This window comes from Anomalospiza imberbis, chromosome 1 (genome assembly GCF_031753505.1).
Source record: "Anomalospiza imberbis isolate Cuckoo-Finch-1a 21T00152 chromosome 1, ASM3175350v1, whole genome shotgun sequence".
In the NCBI taxonomy this organism is placed as follows: domain Eukaryota; kingdom Metazoa; phylum Chordata; class Aves; order Passeriformes; family Viduidae; genus Anomalospiza; species Anomalospiza imberbis.
In genome coordinates, this window is record NC_089681.1 from 142,194,320 (window position 1) to 142,213,459 (window position 19,140).

A 19,140-nucleotide genomic window follows, 5' to 3' on the forward strand; every position below is an offset into this window, starting at 1 on the left:
ATTTGCTTTTAGTCTTCTGAGGTGTCTGCCTGCAGTGGTATGAATTTTGTGATACAGATGTATATATTTCTCTAAATGTGTACTTGTGTGTGTGCATATATGCACACATGCATATATATTTAGGAAGTGCAAGAACTGTAACACTCATTCAATTTAAAACACTGTGACTGTTAGATAATTTTGGGTTTGCACTATTTGAAATGCTTCATAAATGCCAAGCTCATGCTGACCAGAGTTATTCAGATTTAACAAATACCTTTCTTCTCTCTTTCATTTATATGCAATATAAGTGCTTATCTTTTGTTCCAGACTAATTCTTTTTTCCATCACAAAGTATTGTTTTCTCCTGTGTCTTGTGTCTTTTGTCTTTAAAGTATTTCTGCTGGGCCACTTGGCTCCACTCCAGTGTGCAGACAACAAAATGCAATTTTCAGAATTGCTCTCCACAGATGCTCCAGTTTCTATGGTCTCTACAAAGACCATAGAGGCACTTCCCTGGCTGCAGCAGGAATGCTGCCTGTGTAGCAAGGGAAGTACAGAACAGTGGCACACTGCTGTACTGCCTTGGTGGGGGCAGAAACACTGTTGAGGGCAGAAGGCTCAGAGAAAGGAACAGAGAACATTCCTCTACTTTAGAAACATTTTCTTCTTCCAACTACAGTTTGGCCTAAGGCTGAATGTTTCCATATTTTAAGTTCATTGAATGGCATTTTGTGGCTGCCCCTCATCCCACATCTTCTAAAGTGAAGAGGAAAATAGAGTTTCAGCCCATCACATTATGTCCTGTGACATTTATCTTTCTTCCCATGCAGGGAACAATAGCCAACTCACTGACGTGTGTCCAGCTGCATAAACGAGCTGAGAAGATAGCTGTCATGCTGATGGAGAGGGGACATTTGCAGGATGGAGACCACGTGGCTTTGGTTTACCCACCAGGTAAAGAATTGCTGTAGCAGTACCTTGGGACTCGTGGAAGTCCTTGAAGATCCTTCTGATCGGTGCTGCAGCAGGGGTGTTACCATGTGCACCATGGGAATTGTCAAACACAAGGTGTTTGCCTTATGCACATTCCTTGGAATTTAGTCAAATGTAGTTAAAAATAATCTCTCTGTATCCATACACACAGATTTTATTTCTTTGGGTTCAGCTTAAGACTAACCTGTGTTTTTAAAACCTGTCTCTTACGAGCAGTCAAATTTAATTACTGCTATTTTTTTTAATTTGATACAGACTATTTTATGAACATGCAGTTCCATCTTCTAAGTGTTCTTAGGTTCTCCTGTTCAATTCCCTCTTGGATGTGCTGCATTTCATCAGGCTAAAGCAACAATAACCATGAAGTAATACATGAGGATTTTTAGAGTAGAAATTTGATTGATAAGTAGCAAACGATTAAGAAATATAAAATTGTCATTACAATTTTCTCCATAGATTCTTAATCTAGATAGCGTTCTTGGTTTTGATTTTCATCCTTTGGCATCAAGGCTTTTAAGTTTGTGTTAAGTGGTAACACATTTGACATTTGCTTGAAATTATTTCTGATCTAGTGCTACTCTTTTATCTTTAACATTTCTTGTGTGTTAGCGAAATAAAGTCTGATTTAAGATCTGTAATGTGATACTTGGTTTGTAAGGACTGCAAGACACTGGTTATATCTTTGTAGTTATAGGAAAAGTTTCGCAATGGTTAATATGGGAAAACCTTTTCCACAAAAGAAGACTAATACTTTAAACTTAAATGTTTTCTGTATTTCATTTCCCATGAATGAAGCATTTTATTGAAGGAACAATAACCTACCAGTACTGCACGTCCTTTTCCACTGAAAGAATAAACCAGCCCCAAGATGACCTATGTGATCTTATCATAGGCTGTGTACAGCACCAGGGAGGTGACCGACAGCAGTATTCATGGCATCTTTGAACTGTTGTCTGTTCAGCCTCCTTAGGTAGCTTGAAGGGTGCTGTCCCTTGTCCATCACCTGCAGTCAATATTTATATTGCACAGCACTGAATTTTATGTTAGAAGCAGGATTTCAAAATCATTACTCCCTTTTTTACTGTAAAATTTCTGGGAGATAAGTCAAGACTGCCTATGTGAGGTTAAAAATGGCAAGAGAAAGACAGTGTTTTATGGAACCTCCAGATGTTCTTTCTGCAGCTGATAAGACCAAACATCACCCTACCTTGTCCTTTTGCTGGTACATCCCTCTTCTTGTACACTCTATAAATGTACATTTAGGAAGATAATTAACCTGTAGAAATCAGTCTTTTTAACGGGTTACTTCCTGAACAGCAAACTGGAGTTCTCCTAAATGTTGCTATCTGGCTGCAGTTTTGGGTGTCGCCTGTGGTTTTTTGTGCTCAGAACGGTGCAGCTGGGAGGAATACTGAAGCTGAACAAATACTGACAAGGGGCTGAAAAATAAGTCTGTTAAAGGGCTTAGTCACTCATTTAACCTTCTGGGTTCAGTTCCAAGTAATATTTATGCTGACACAGGAGTCTGTGATTAAGCTGTTTGATTTTCAGGGGAGGCTTTCTGCTTTGTCTCCGTGCAGGGATAGACCTGATTGCGGCGTTTTACGGGTGCCTATACGCGGGCTGTGTGCCAATAACGGTGCGACCGCCGCACCCCCAGAACATCGCCACCACGCTGCCCACCGTGAAGATGATCGTGGAGGTGAGCAGACACCTCAGATTGCACCAGTGCATGAAATGGGTGTGTCTGATGAAAGAGTTGTGTCTTTAGGAGCAGTGACCTGAGTGAGGGGTAGTTGGGTTGAAGAGTTGTACTCCTTCCCAGGACTCAGGACTTCAGGATGTTGCAAAATCAACGCTGCTTGGGCAACTTCAGCCTGCTCACCTGAGCTGTCACATTTTGCCCCTGTTGCGTGACTGTTTTCAAGAAACATGTTTAAAATGCTTCTTTATATTTAACTATATGCCAAGAAGGGTAGGATTCCTCACAGGCAGAGCCACACAGGCTGTTGAGAAGAACCTCAGTGGGAAGTTTATCCTCACCTGGTGGCATGCTCACCTCTGAATATCCAATTGTTCTGCATTTAAAACAATTTCAAAGTCTTGTTATGAAGGTGTTGGTCAGTCTTTTGTTTCATCCAGGAAGGTGTTGCTCAGACTTTTTCCTTCAGTGCTTTCTTTTGATATTTTGGCTTTATCTAACAATGTTTGACCTTTGTTGCACATAAATAACTGCAATGTGCTTGGCACTGAGGGAAGTAAAAATAGTTGAAATTAGATAGCCCTTTACATTGGGCAGTTTCTAATTTACTGATTGGAATTCTGAAGAAACCAGTTTAAACAAATGTGTTTTTTCCATTGATAATTAATTTTGATATTTTCAATTAACAACTAGTAGAGATAGTTGTAAATTTTGGCTTTCCTTATGGCATCAGATGCCACAAAGTATCAGAAGAGGTATGAAAAATTGTTCTATTATTTTCAGGATTCTTGTTATTGAATATTTTGGCACTTGGTATTTTTAAACATCAATTGTTAACAGAAGTGATGTAAAATGTGTTTTTTCTTTTGATGTTTAATAGCTAAACTAGGTGTTTGATTTCATGATAAAAAACTGACAGATTTAAGCTTGCTTGTATTCATTGTCCCTTTAGATAAAATGTTGACATTTATTAGCCATATTAATCCCAGTTTGACTTATAAACCTCTCAGCTTTGTTTTACACAAGAATTCCCTTCAATTTTGAGATTAATGGCCTTGTAGAAATTAAAATATTGCAGCTGTCCTTTCATTGCCAGTGCAGTCACTCAAATTTCCTGAAGTGATGGGGTCAATGCCTGCTGTAACATGTTGAATGTCTGGCACAGCACCTTTTGAAGTCAGTAAGAATGACTTCTGAGTAAAATTTGTTGTGTTTTTGTTGAGCTGGTAGTGCAGAATATAACTGAATTGAACCCCATCTTGAGCAGTTTCTAACCTGTAGCTAAGCTGTGTTATTTAACCTTCCCACTATCCCTGTGTTTAACCTTCCCACTATCCCACCTTCCCAATTCCTCTGATGTGGAATTCTCCAGGCATGGATATTCTGTATTTTAATGAACCTTCTGATCGTCCAGATTATGTCATTCCTGAGGGGGCTGGGAACCACCAACCCTTGAAATTTCTTTTGTTTATGGTTTAGTGTCCCAAATCAAGATTATCATGGATTAAGATTAGTGATGTAAGAATTAATTTGCCTTGCCATGAGAATGAAGATGGATTAAGAGGTGCTGCAGTGGCCTTGTTTGTATTCACTTTTAGCTTGAAGTATTTAAACAGTCTCTACAGGGCAGTGATGGGATTAGAGTGTCAAGAGATTGGAGTTTGATTCAGTGATGTTTGCTCCAAATTTCAAAATGTCCAAATTTTTGGTGTTCTAAAAACTGACTTCCATGAGATCACTGTCAATAGAAGATGTTCTCTTCTGCTCAGTGGTAAAATTTAGTGTACATATTATTATTGATTTTATTAGTTTAAACACAGGAAATTTCGTGTGCCATGAAATGTTTCATTTCCCTTAAAAAGTAAAAATACTCTTAGCAGCATTTGCACAGATTTTGAAAGTTTGGGGAAAAGAAAAAAATATTGCCTTCCCAGTTTTTCCTGTGTTTTATCTTCAGTGATTTCAGTGCTTTTATGCATGTTTGCCTGAATTCCTTAAGCATATTAATTTTTATTAATAAAATAAAGAAGTATTCTCATTAAGTAAGAAATATTCTTGTAGTTGATACCTATGAGCTTTTAAGAATAGCAAATCTAAAAGGAGAATTCAGCATGTGTCATTAAAGTTCAGTGCAGATGGAATTTGCTGTAAGCTCACAATTTCATTTCTTAGTGCCACTTCCACAATTTCTATTCTAGAGCTACTTTTGCCAATATCAGAAGAGCTCCCAGTGGTTTATCACTATCACAGGAATTGGAAATACATGGCTAACATAAAATTGACTTAAGCTAGCAAAATTATTAATATAAAATGTCAGACTAGGTTTTAGTTTATCTGAAAATATTATTTATGAACCAAGATATGTTACTGTCACATAGGAAATCTTTTGGACACAGTCTTCTTTACTGGCACTTTGGGGTGAGAGCTGATACAATGTGCTGGAAAGGTCACATTCTCACTATTAAGGTGCTTTTAATTTCATTACAATGCTCTTCTCAAAGTGCAGTTTTCATGTAAGTTGTAAAACTCACATGACTTTGTCTTTGTGAGCTGCATTGTTGAGCATCTTCCCACCTGCCTGTCAGAAAACAAACTTGATATACCTGTGTCCCATTCTGGCAGAAGATAAGTCACGGTCTTGCCCAGTTTCATGGGGGAGTTAATTAGTATCCCACTGTGTTTTATTTATTTCTTTAATTTCTAGGTGAGCCGCTCTGCCTGCTTAATGACCACGCAATTAATTTGTAAATTGTTACGGTCGCGAGAGGCGGCGGCAGCGGTGGATATCAGGACGTGGCCTCCGGTCCTGGACACAGGTGAGTGCTGGGGCCAGGGGAGCTCTGTCTCTTTTGTCACTGGGCTTGTCAGTGACATACACACGTTTTCTGTCTCTGTCTCCACCAGACGATTTGCCAAAGAAGCGGCCTGCACAGATCTACAAACCTTCTAACCCTGAAACACTTGCTTACCTTGACTTCAGTGTCTCCACCACTGGCATGCTGGCAGGGGTAAAGGTAGGGACTTCTTGTTAAAGCTGCCCTTCTTGCCATCCTGCCTGGCTGGCAGGTGGTTGCTCCTAATTTGTGATACCTCGTGATGTTTGGAAGCAGGAATTGAAGTACTTCCTCCCATGCAGATATTGTTTGAATCCATTGACATTCAATTAGTTCTTCTCTACTTTCTACAGGACTCTGTATGCTGGGATTAGCCCCTCTCCTCCTCCTCAGGCGAAAACTTTCATTCCATTATTCCTGTGCACAGACCACTAGTTTGTCTGCCTGAAACATTTTTCAACTTAGGCATCTGTTATTTCCATTTTATGAAGAAAATGAGACTGTCATCCTTTTCCTGCTTGATCCAGTGCCCATTCATTGCTCCCTTCTTTTGCAACTCAGCTACTGCCCATTGGTTCTCAATATTCTCTTCTTCTTGCAATTAAAGGACCTGATGATTTCTTTGGTGTATTCACCCAATATAGTACTAGAGTAAGGTGCAAAAATTCACTGATAGATTTGTTTGCTAAGATGAGGCCTTTTGAGCTCTTGAAATCTATTCTGCCATTTTCTCCAACCCTCTAGCCACAATTTATCAAATCTGTTTTACCTAACTTATGTATCCCACGACAGGTTTCACCGAGACATACTAAAATCACTCTGTTGTTATTCTTCCTTACCCCTATTTATTGTGTATCCAAGGATTATGATTACTTTAGCAACTCTGCTGATGTATCACACTTGGAGCCTATGCTGAATTCCTCACACTCCTCGGTATCACCCATCTTTTTGCAGAAAGTGTCAGCACAATTTATAAACTAAGAAAACATCCTTTTCCCAGTTTTTGGATGAGGAGATGGAAGCACAGAGCTGTTGAAGTGACCAGCCTGAGGCTGACTGATGGTTAAATGGTTGACCTGGCTGGTGGTTACATATTGGACACTCCTGCAGCATTTATTCCATGTAACTTTGAGTAGCTACAATGCCTAGAGATGTGGAGTAGTCATTGGGCTCCTCAGTAGCCAACAGTGAGAAGCAGGGACTTTAAGGGTGTAATTTATCTGACTTATCTACAACAGCTATTTTTTAAAGGCGTGAATGTCACATAAGTCTTCATTTCCTCTAGAGAAAGGCTCAAATGATTGTTCCAGATGCAGTCATCTGTATTAAATCAGGCCTGACTTACACTTTATCAGACTTGCAGAAATGACTACTAACTATGCAAAGTGAGTATTTGGGAAACTTCAAAGATAGTCAAAGGCAGGACAAGTCGATGAGCCTTTCTTAGTGTGGCTAGAGGGAAATACAGATAAATCTATCAAGGAATTCTTGATTAGCTTCTAATATCTGGGTCACAGAGCCTGCAGGTCACTGATTCAGCAGGTCAGTGTAAACAGTTACCATCTACTACATCATCACTAGTGATTAATTAATTATAAAATGATCAAAAGAGGCCACAAGGCTTATATTCATAATGCAGTGGTACTAAATTAAAAGAAATGCCTAAATAACTCCCGTGGCTCCTGAAAAGTTGATAAATGCTTTCTAATCACTTTGAAAGTAGTAGATTCCACTTGCATTTACTCTCAATATTTTCAATTGCTTACATGCAGTATGGTGTAAAATTCACAGAACAACAGCAGTTCTATATCAATAGAGTTCAGTTTAGTCCCTTGTGAAAAAGTGGTCTTGATTCAGCTGGAGTAGAATTAATGTGCAGGCTGCAGATGATCACCACACAGACACCCATTCAGAGCTGGTCCTTTTGCATCACTTGGAACACATCCAGCCTCAGTTATGGCTGTCATTGGAATGGAGGAAACGTCACTTCTGGAGATTTATTCCCCTGTTTACTTTAAGATCAAATAAATTTTACCTTCCAAGTGCCCGTTTTCCTCCATTGACTCTCAGTGAGCAGTATATAAAGCAGCCAGCTCCCTATGTGGCAGATCAAAGTTTTGATAGGTTAACTCATATCCAGACTGTATTTCTAACACTGGTGTCTTTCTTGTTACTAATAGAGGGAACAAACATTAAAAGATATTTTCCCATTTCCATTGTCGTTAGAACTTGTAAGTCAGGATGGGTGAGTGTGGAAAGCATCCTAAAACTAGGAAAAAAGTCAGAATAATTTCCTTTGGATCAGGTTTTTCCTTTCTACTTTCTGCTTGTATTATCTTTGAAAGCTTCCTTACCAAGATTTTAAGAGCCTGTTTCTCAACTAGGAGCTGGATAACATGAAGATATTTTACAGATGTTTATTTACAGACACTTTACTAAGTTTATTGGGGATTTTTATTGCTGAATGATTACCTCTTTAGTACTGCTTTGCTGGCAAAATCCCTTTCAATTTAAAAAGTGCTGTGGCATTTTTCCTTTATTTTGTTAAGAAATACATACTTTAAAATATGTTACTGATGATCAACAAAGTGTTTCATTCAGTCATTCATTCCTTTATTCTTGCAGAACGTATAGCATGTTATCATTAGCTTTGCATACAGCTTGGAGCACATCTTTAAACCACTCACAGCTTTCTTCCTAAATCACTTTAAACTTACCATTCATTCTGTCTCCTCTTCCCTTTCACAATTATGTGGATGCCCTCTTGAAGGAAAATTATGTTTTCTAAGATATAAATTACCTGTGTCCATAAAGTAAATTACATTGAGCATAAAGTCAATATTTATTTGGTGTTTTTATCCTGTAATTGATGTGAGCACTTGGTGCAGTCTGGGAGTGAGCCTTCCAATGACACAGTTGATCATTTTAATTGCTTTGCTGTTGTCTTTCAGATGTCTCATGCAGCCACTAGTGCCTTTTGTCGTTCTATTAAGCTGCAGTGTGAGCTTTATCCCTCCCGGGAAGTCGCGATCTGCTTGGACCCCTACTGTGGACTTGGGTTTGTCCTCTGGTGCCTCTGCAGGTGAGGCTTCACCTCAGCCTTTTCTGAAACACGGTTTCCATTGTACTGTGGCACAGGAGAATGGATGATGTGACTGATGAAAGGATGGGAGGAGCAGACAGCACCTCGGGGACTGCCACAAGCAGTTGGAATTGCTGGAAGCTGTGTGGAAGCTGCTGTGTGGAGGATGTGGTTTGTTTGAGCAGGGCATGGCCGTAGGTGTTTAGATTTGGACTTACAGAGCATCAGCACGGCTGCTCATTGACCTCCTGCATCTTTACTGCTGTCTCTGCAGAGCCTGGCTTGTTTTATTTGATGAAAGCGGTGCTTCACCAATATTACCTTAAGGAATCGTGTCCTCTTTTTCATTCTCTAATCTGAAAGCAGGAGTAGATATCAGGGACTCTCTCATTTGTGAGACTTTCGGGAAGTGATTTTTGCAGAGACACATAGGTGTGTTTTCTTGCAGGTACTCGTATGGCAGTAGCAAAGTTATCAGAAAACAAAACATTTCCAGTGAAATGCGAATCAGCTTTTTTGGTTAATAAATCTGGAAATATTACATTTCTGTCAATCTCTATACTCCAGGGAAGTTACAGTTCAGCACTGAAAACAGGTCTATTGATTTTTATTTTTTTTTTAGTTAGCTGGGTTGATGCAGAGGCAAAGGAAAAGAACTGTGGGAGTGTTAATGGAGCATATTTTGATGAAGGCATCTCAGAGTCACAGTGGTCTGACATCTTTGCTCTCTCCACAGAAAGTTCTTTGCTGTTAGCAGTACTGCTATCTTTAGTTGCTAAAATGAAGATAATCCACGGCATTAAAAATACTTTGGATAAACTTTGTACCAATTCACTAAATACCTGAAGGAAATATTATTTGATAACAACTGCAACAATTTCTTTTCAGCAATTATTGTTTATTTAAAAGTAGGCTATTGGCACAGTTTATTGCCCTTTAAAAGTATTTGTTATTGTATATTAAATAGGCTAAAGATTAACAGTATTATCTTATTCATTCTTGATCAGTTTCTCTTGATTCAAGCTATACTTGCCTAATACTGTTTTGGATTTTACATAGGGATTAGAGTTGCCTTTGTTTTGAAAAACTTTTGGGTTTTTAGTGTTTTATTTAACCAACATAAAAGTAAAACTATAGAGTCTGCAAAAAAATCCTTCAGAAATAGTGAGATTTAATTAAGTAACTCTGTTTTAAATTTAATTTTTAAATGTTGCTTTTTTAGAGCCAGTTGACTATTTCTGATACAGACTTGAGTGTTCCAGCATCTGCTGATGTCAGAACTGTTAGAGCAGGGAAGGTCTGTGCAGCACCAGAGGAGAGTTCAGCTAAGGGATGTATAATTATATAGGATAGTGCTGGAACAGAGAGCATCCAGGAATAACTTCTATGCAACATCATGATAGAGCCATAAAACAGATAAATGTTGACCTGTCCAAAACCCAAATAATTTGTGGTGCCCAAGACTCTCCTGAATGCAATTCTTTTTTTCCTTCCAGACCCATTTTCCCAACAATACTGATAGTATTCAGGCTTTCAGAAAGAGAAGATTGTTTATGACTGACAAGTGAATTAAGGCAGCAAGCCTTTGGGAGAAAGAAGAGTCCATGCTCATTTGTAGCTTACAGAAGGAATAGAAAATTTTATATACCATTTTCAAAGAAGAGAAAGACAAGGGATTTGAAGGAACTGAGATCAGGCCAGCAGCACTCTAGTCTTATGAACCTTCACATCAATCTCTTCTTTGCCACTGATCCCCTGCTCCTATTAAATCAGAAAAACTGCTAGAATAGCGATTGTCATTTGGAGAAAGCTGGAATCAGATACAGCCCAATTAATTCCACTTACAAATCTAATTTCCATTTCATTACTATTTTAGAAATGAGTATTATTTGATGTGAAGGGAGAAAATATATCCTGGAGTTTATAAGGCTCTCACTCCTCATGATTTAAAATTTTGTTACATTGCATTTTACCCTTTGAGGTTCAGCATAACTGGATCCTACCCAACATTTCAACCCAGATTTCTAACTCAAAGAATTCTACTCTAAACTTATGATTGTCTGTCACCACCTCCACTTACTAAATTAATATTTCTAATGGCATATGGAAATGAAGTTTGATCTTCAACTTTATATAAGTTAGGGGCTTTTGAGAGTTAAATAGGAACTCTTTGTTTTTGGAGCCCAGCAGGAAGCAAGAGCAATCTCCTGTGCTGGGTGCAGTTAAAAGTACATTTAAATTCCTTTATTAACTAGACCAAAGGAGGCATTGACTATGGAATTGAAAGAAAAACTAACCTTTTATCCCCGTTGTAGGTGCTTAGATGTTGTGCTGGCCTGCTCCACTGTGGTGCCCCAGAATGCCCCATTCTGTGAGGTCAAAGCTACTTAGGAAAGCTGCTGGAGCATGGAGCCAGCCCTTTGGTAAGTTTGGAATATATTGCATAGTTTTGCAAAGTTTTTTATTTTTTTAAAATTTATTATTTTATGGCCTAAAGGTTATAAAATAATAAAGAAAAGAAACCTTGCAAAGCAGAGCAATACATTAAAAAGAACTGGTCCCTCTAAACTGGCTGCATGCTCCAGCAGGGTTTCCTTGGAACCTTTGTCATTGAACAGCAAGTCCTGGGTGTGGCAGCAGACATCAGCCCCATGTGAGTTCACAAACCCCTAACTTCCTAATTTTAACGAGTTCTTACTCATGATTCAATAAAAGAATACATTATCTTTGCAGTTTTCTCTTTAATAATCTCATTTATCCATTCTGAGAAGGTGATCCTAGTATTCTGACTTGTATTGCATTACATTTTAAAATGTATTACATTCTTTAAAAGGAAAAAAAAATCCTCAAATGTAAAAAAAAAATGAACTCTAAATCCCATTGTTCAGAAATGCTTCCTGAAATTAAGATGTCCCTGTCTTAATGCTTCTCACTGTGGAGCAGAATACAGCATTCTGCAGTTCATTCGTGAGGATTCACTTAATTGATATTTGATAAGTAATGCAATAGAATAAGAATTTTCCCTCTACTTTAGCCCAGCTAAGCCAACTCAAATTGCAGTTCTACTTTTTCTGCTGGAAGACAGAATTGTCCTTGTTCAAATTAAAATTAAGTACATTAATAATTTTTAATAAACTTTATATATATTCTCAGAAACTGAGCCTGTCAAGTGTAAGTCAGTGAGACTCAGACTGGACCAGAGGAACTGAATTTTCTGGTCTGCAGCAGCCATGCAATAAATAACATGACTGCTATGAAATGGTCCAGGGAAGGCTCTCCATGGAAGGTACTTTCTCCTATCCTGCTCCTGCTCCAGCATGAAGCCAAAATCCACAGTGGTGCTGCCAGGTGGCTTCTGCTGCAAAAAGACTGCAAGGTTTCTTAGTAACCAGACAGGTGGAACTGTGCAAGAAGTAAGCAAGGGATTGCAACACCGACAAGAGAACTGCATTTTAGGAAAGTGTATTGTGTTAGGAATCACTGATTATCGTTAGGTTTTTTAGGCTAACATAAAGATAACTGGCAGGCATAAGCATTTCCAATTTCCGGCCTATGTGCAGCAAATTAAAGGCAAGACTGCATAAAGAAGCCTAAATGCCACATTAGAACTGGATAACTCTGACATGGGAAGTGAAGGATATGAACATAAACATCTGTCATCTATTTTGCAAAGTGCATAACTGGCACAGGAGGAGTGTGAAGGTGTGCAGTCTGCCCACACACTGCTGTGTGCCAGTTTCCTGGAGAGTCTGTAGCCAGTGGCAATTTGTGGAAGAGGCAATTTGCTTTCCCTCCACATTACATCAGTACTGTTAAACCTGCCTCAAGCCTGGAAAGTTCAAGGGCAGCTGAACGCCCTGAGTCACCTTGATACATGAGTTCTGAGATGAGTTGGCAGACCTACCCCATCACCTCTGGAGGCATGCCCATACATGGGGTATAAGTGAGTCAGGAGAGATGATAAGGAATCAGAATGATTCTCAAGGCTGAGCAATGGCTTTTTGCTGTCTCTGGTACTGATGGGTTATCTGCTTACCATGCTCTTAAAGCACTATATGCCTGAGATCTGTTGGAGCTCCAGAACTGAAGATTTAATTTTGGCCCAAGTCTCTTGAAGCCTAAGAGAGATATATTCCCTAACACTGTCCTTTATAGCTTGTACTGTCCTTCCTACAAGCTCTGGTCCAGGTGATTGTGAAGACTTTTGTTCTACCAGACACCCAGTTCCCATACCTGTCCCTCATCACCAAGTGCCAAATATCATCTGTAGAAATGCAGAAACCAAATGCAAACACTTACAGGATTCAGCAGTACCCACCTGCCTCCTCCGCTGAAGTGGGGAAGCAGCTCATGTCACCCAACAAGGACACAGGAGTAAGGGCAATGATGGGTCAGTAACTGCCAGAATGCAATTGCAAATTGCACTTGCCATTGTCAGCATTTATTGACCTGCTGAAATGTTTGGAACTATAACAGAACCTCAGCTTTTACTGCTGATCTGCCTCAGCACAATATGGGCTAAAGCCCAAACTCAGTGGAGCAGTTGAGTGCCAAGAGGTCCTTCCAGGAATCTCTGTCTGCTGCCGGAACAGCGCAGCCAGTACTGTGATCAGATGGTGCCGTCATACCAAAATACATCCTGGTGCTTTACCTGGAGTGTTCCTGTCCTTGAGCAGCCCTTGCTTAGTGCAGGCAGACAGGGCTCTTCACTTACTGCCAAAATCCAAAGCTTTGTCCACCACATGAATACTATTTTTTCCCCCTGGGTTGCTCTGCAGTCCCCTAAAGGAAGACAGCATTTCTAAAAGGTGATCTTGCATCTCAGCCACCCCTGCATTTCACTCTGCATCTGCATCCCAAAAGTCACTGTGACAAGGTGATCCAGGGATGCTCTGCACTGTATCTGCTCCTGTTGTTAAGACATGCATCAGGAGGTGGATACTTTTGTGACAATCTTGATACAGTTCCTTCCCAGTATTTATGTAAGTAAAATCTTACACCTAGTCCATTGTATCACATATTGTTGCAATCTCAGAAAGGGGAATTTAAGTTCAAGTGTTTTTATGTAAACTCTTAAGTTTTTCCTAATGTCCCATCCATCCCTCTGCTGCCAGCGTTCACCATTATTTTGTTGGCTCCTGTATGAGAATAGCCAAGCTGACATCTTAACCATCTTAACTATCATTGTTTCAAGGTGAGATGGAACTACCTCACCTTGTTCAGTGCCTCTGTTTCAGGATTAAATCTACCAAATCTGGAATTCCGTACCTGGATGAACCTACCAAACTTCTCTGCCATTCCTAGAATTACATGGAGGCAGCATTGGCAGAACTTTCTGTAGGTTTGGAACCATATCAAGCTTCATCCAGCACCTCCAATGCAGCCTTGCACAACTGCAGTTTGTTCAAGCACGTGGTCCTCTTTGTGGTGTTTGGCATTCATGCTAAGCAAGCACCCTCTAACATCTCACAATGGTTTGAAACCACTAGAATGGTATGAAATGTTTCAACCAGCTGTACAAGAGTATTTTTTCCTTAGCTTTTTCTCTACCAAAACATGGGTGATAGACAGCTTCTCAGGGGAATATAAATCTGTGGATTTTCAGGGATATGTAGCATTTTGTGGCTTGGACTGATACACAAATTCTGTGTAATGTTTCAGAGATTGATTCAGGGAGCTGAGCCAAATGATGGTCGACGTCACGGTGACCAGGTGCTGCATAAACCACTTCATCTGTGGAACTGGCACATTCACCCCACAATTATGCTTTTGTAGTTCTTCTTGTAGCTCCACCAACTGCTCTTGCAAATCAGAGGATGTGCATGGATTACTAAACCACAGCTCAGTAGGCAAAGCCTGTGCTGTGTGTGAAGTTTGCAGGCATGGTATCAGCTGGCTGTAAGTTTGTGTATTGCAGTCAAGAGCAGCACGTGTGAGGCTCTCCACCACAGATAGTTTTCTTCCTGCTAGATATTTCCTTCTGCTGTACAGTTTGATCCTGAACTCCACAGTATTTTGGAGGCATTAAAAAACTCAGAAAACTTACTAGCAACATCTTAATTTCTTTCAGTGTAATTGGAGCAATTTTTTTAGTCTAAGCCTGATCACAAGTGTATTTGTTTCCCTCAGTCTGAAGAAGATGGGTTATTTTGCATCCAGATCCTCATGCTTTGCTGCAGGACTGTTGGTGGGAGCAAAACTGAAGCTGCACCAAGGGACATATAGGTTGGATATTAGGAAAAAGTTTTTTACTGAAAGAGTGATAAAGTTCTGGAATTGCCTGCCCAGGGAGGTGGTGGAGCCTCCACCCCTGGATGTGTTTTAAAAAAGACTGGATGTGGCACTCAGTGCCATGGTTTAGTTGAGGTGTTAGGGCATGGGTTGGACTCGAAGATCTTTAAGGTCTCTTCCAACCCAGTCATTCTGAGTGAATTTTATGAAAACCACTTTCTTGTCCATAAGTTGATCAAGACAGGTAGACAGTTCACCCTCACACATTAGTGTTGCTGAGGGGAAAACATTTGTCTTTAGTGTAAATTCTGCTATTTTGAATGGTTTCCTGGTAAAATACACTTGGAATCAATTTCCTGTTTTCCTACCAAAGCAACACAGCTTTCTTCTCCAATATTACTATGGTGTTTGTGCAAACACTTTTCAGTACAGGGATAAATTTTGTTCTTTTGATTTGGTTTTGATTTTGGTATGTCTGCCTAGTTGAATGAGTGATACCTAAGGGATCTTAATGTGGTTCTGAGTAATAGTTCTCCCACATTTGACACCCTGGCATCATGTTTATTATTGTGCAAATAAGCAACTGGTTGCATCAATTAGAGAAGTTCAGGGTCAGGGGGAAGGGTTTGAAGGTGAATCCCAGATTTTTACTTGAGTGGTTACTGCTTCCTGTTTGTAAGAGTTATGTATTTGCCAGACAGATTGCACACCTTGATTGTTTGTGGAGTTCTAAGCAGGCTTTTGGTCTTACTTCTCTGAAAAACTTAATAGACTTTGCTAAGAATAAAAGAGTGAGGTAATATTTATAGTAAAAATCGGTACTACTCCCTGGCTGGTTTGATCTTTCACTCGAGCTCAGGGCATTCCCCTTTCAGGTGTGGTTAATGCTGCCAAGATCTCTTTTCACATGTTTATGCAGCACATGCTCAAGGTTCAGTGATACTTTATTCTGATTCCATGAAAGGGTAATGGTTCATTTGCCCGCCCCGTGCGTGGCCACCGTGTCAGCCCATCCCAGAACACATCGCTCCACAGCAAGCCACTGCTCATCAATCACCCAGTGTGGCATAAATGGGGACAAGCAGTCAAAGATAAAATTTCACCTCTGTGATAAATGAAATTGCTTGAACTGTAGTTCATACATATTCCATGACATCCTCAGGCTCATACTTCAGTGGAGACCTAAACAATTTGGATTATTAACTGCTGTTGTGGCTGGACTTGTTCACCTCTTTTGCCTTTATCGTGCCAAGTAAGGACATCCAGGTCACACAGACCTCATTCTACATGGCACAGCTTTTGAAAGCACTCTCATCTGGGTTCGGGGAAAGTGGGGAGGGAACGTGTGTGTGTGTGTGTGTGTGTGTGTGTGTGTGCAGCCCATCTGCAAGAATTGCAAAGGTGCCTGATGTCCAGTGTGACAGAGATGCTCATATTCCTGAAAATAAAGTTGGATTTCATGTCCTACCTCAGACACTTGGATTTGAAAACATTGACTTGACTTTACCAAGCTGGCATTTCAAGTTTTCAAGTCACAAATGAGATTCTTTTATGCATCATAAATCTTGGGGGCTTTTATGGTCCTTTCTCAGAACTTCTATGATTTGGAGGCTTTACGCTGTCACCATTCTGATTTGAAATATCTCCAGATCACAAATTGGGATGAGAGGGGACTGTAAAATTGATGGTAAATCTGCCTGTGTGAGATGAGTGAACAACATAGAGCCCATGGGAAATAAAATGATCAAATTGGGAATATCTTTCCCTTGGGGAGATTCTTAGGTACCAGAGAAATTAGCTCTGACATAATTTTTCCCTCAGGGACCCTGATAAGTGTATTTTTGCAATAATTATGCTCAGTGGGTATCCAGTATTCAAGAGATGTAGCATATTTGAGTCTCAAAAGTTCATAAAACTTTCACAGAAGAAATTTAAAACTACAAGGGATGTTAAATTAGGACCAAATTTACTCCCTTGAAAATTATTTCAGACCTCTTGCTTGCTTTAGCAGGAGGCAGGTTGCTTCCATATTAAGTAATAAAGTACTCTTTTAGTCAAGGTCTCTTAAAATGCTAATTACTCAATCCAAAGTATTTGTCAGCAACACTTAATTTTTCTTAATATTATTATACTGCTTATTCACACCATTAATAACTGAGCTATTTTGCTCTTTTTGGTACAGTCCTAACAGCAAACTCCACTGGAATTTTGAGTGAATTAGTAGTTTAGGAGCACATTCTGCCTGCAGTCCTCATGATTCATCATAGACTCTGGAAGAGCAGCCAAAAACCAGGGTTAAACATTATGTTAAACTTCTGGAGCTGTGAAGGCTTTACATGATCCAACCAGTGCTGTGATAAACTGTACATTCACCTACGCCATGGCTCGTCTGTGGACACGGGTGTTTAGTGTGTGTTAATGAATCTTGTGTCTTGCAGCGTTTATTCAGGACACCAGTCTATTCTGATTCCTCCCTCAGAGCTGGAGACCAACCCTGCCCTGTGGCTTCTTGCCGTGAGTCAGTACAAAGTGAGAGACACTTTTTGTTCCTATTCAGTCATGGAGCTCTGTACTAAGGGACTCGGTTCGCAAACAGAGTCGCTGAAGGTGAGTGGTTCTGCTCTCCCGCACGCCCTGCCGCCTGCACGGGGGGCTTGGGAGCCTTGAACACTCAGCTGAGTGTCTGCTGGGAGAAAAAAAATCATCAAAGGGCACAGTCAGCTTCCACAGAACCCACGTTACTCCTTTCCAAAGGCTGTGTATCAATACCAGTCATTCTTCAGACCACAGGGCTATTAAACATCAAGGAAAGGCTTTTGTTTACCTAAGCTTTCTGATGTGTGTTGCAGCCTGTGTTGATAGGCAAGTGCTGGAAAACAGAGATGTAACTGTCCAAGAGGCTCAAGGAGTATTACATTGTATAGTGTGTTTTATGAATACCCTGGTTATATGAAGTATTAGTTTGGTTTTGACCTCTATAGTTAAATAATCATATGCTTAAAAGTACTGTGTTGTTTTAACTAGATGGTCCTTGTTGTATGGAGAGGAGGGTATGTCTTCCTTTCCCCCCAAGAATTAAAAGCCAGGTAGCCAGTTAAATATCTGAAATCATCTGGAATTTCCCATGTGCTACTGAAATAAATTGAATCTTGAGATGCTTATATTTATGATGTCTCCAGCATTTACCATCCTCTCTTAATAATTTCCTAATCAGTTTTTCCAAGTCTAGACATTGCTTCCTGTTTTCTGTTATTCACTGTCGTCTGAATTAATTTGGGGAAATAGCATTCCCTCCCTTCAGAATTAGCATGCCCATCATTTCCTATGTGCTAATGTTGAGATGACAAGCAAGTATGTGCTTCTTCAGCTATTAGAGTGTCATCAGGCCATCTGGCCTCCAGGAAAAATGGAAACTGTACTGATACCTTAGCCTCTGTTCTGCTGTTCCTCTTGAATCATATTACCTGTATAATACACGTAAGAACTTCTGTTTTGCATTAAAACTGCCCATTTGTGGCCTTTGTTACATTTTGACTTCTTTTTAGGCAAGGGGACTGGACCTCTCACGTGTACGGACATGTGTAGTAGTGGCTGAAGAACGACCTCGGATAGCTCTTACTCAGTCATTTTCAAAGTTATTTAAAGACCTGGGTCTCCATCCACGGGCTGTCAGCACATCACTTGGCTGTAGAGTAAACCTGGCAATATGTTTGCAGGTAAGATTTTTCACTCCTTAAGCTCAAAGTTGTTTTAAGGAAATGATTTTCAGTAAGAAGCCTTCATTGTATTTCCTTTGGCTGTTTGGCTATAGACATACTAAGAAAATGCATGTAGTACTTAATGTTCTTGCATATACAGGTAGTAGATTTCTGTTACTTTGTCAACAATTCATCCCTCTCATGTTGCAATCATAGCATTTATTCTGCCCATGAATACAGTAATTAGAAAAGCACCTGACAGTGACAGAATGTGTACTCTGTACTCCAGAGCCAGTATGTAATCATGTCATGTAAACGACAGTTTCCAGGTGTTTACTTCAATGTGTTACAAAATGGATTCCTTCTGTTCGTAAAATACTTCCAACCATTACCTGTTCAACTAGGTAGATATTTTCTGCACACAAGGAAAATTATTTTGCTATATCTCTTCTGTTTTGATCCTCTAATCAGAAGAAAAGTTCCAAGGATTATACAGGATGCAATGTACATTCTCCAGGAATCTTTACTGAGTTGTGATTTTATTGACTGATGGAACACTGTAGCTATCTGGTCTGAATTTCTGAATAGCATCTAGTTTTTCAACCAGTGATAACTGCA

General features: G+C 39.8%; 1 protein-coding gene across 9 annotated transcripts in view; it reads left to right on the forward strand.

Moving 5' to 3' along the window:
• DIP2C (disco interacting protein 2 homolog C) overlaps nt 1–19,140 on the forward strand; it is a 309,412-nt gene that overhangs the window by 254,213 nt on the left and 36,059 nt on the right. For all 9 annotated transcript variants that reach the window (XM_068174086.1, XM_068174067.1, XM_068174077.1 and 6 more), the window contains 7 exons: nt 813–936; nt 2,556–2,677; nt 5,382–5,493; nt 5,582–5,691; nt 8,463–8,593; nt 17,263–17,431; nt 18,370–18,540. In XM_068174086.1, coding sequence (XP_068030187.1) covers nt 813–936; nt 2,556–2,677; nt 5,382–5,493; nt 5,582–5,691; nt 8,463–8,593; nt 17,263–17,431; nt 18,370–18,540 — 939 coding nt within the window. The remainder of the gene's footprint in view (nt 1–812; nt 937–2,555; nt 2,678–5,381; nt 5,494–5,581; nt 5,692–8,462; nt 8,594–17,262; nt 17,432–18,369; nt 18,541–19,140) is intronic.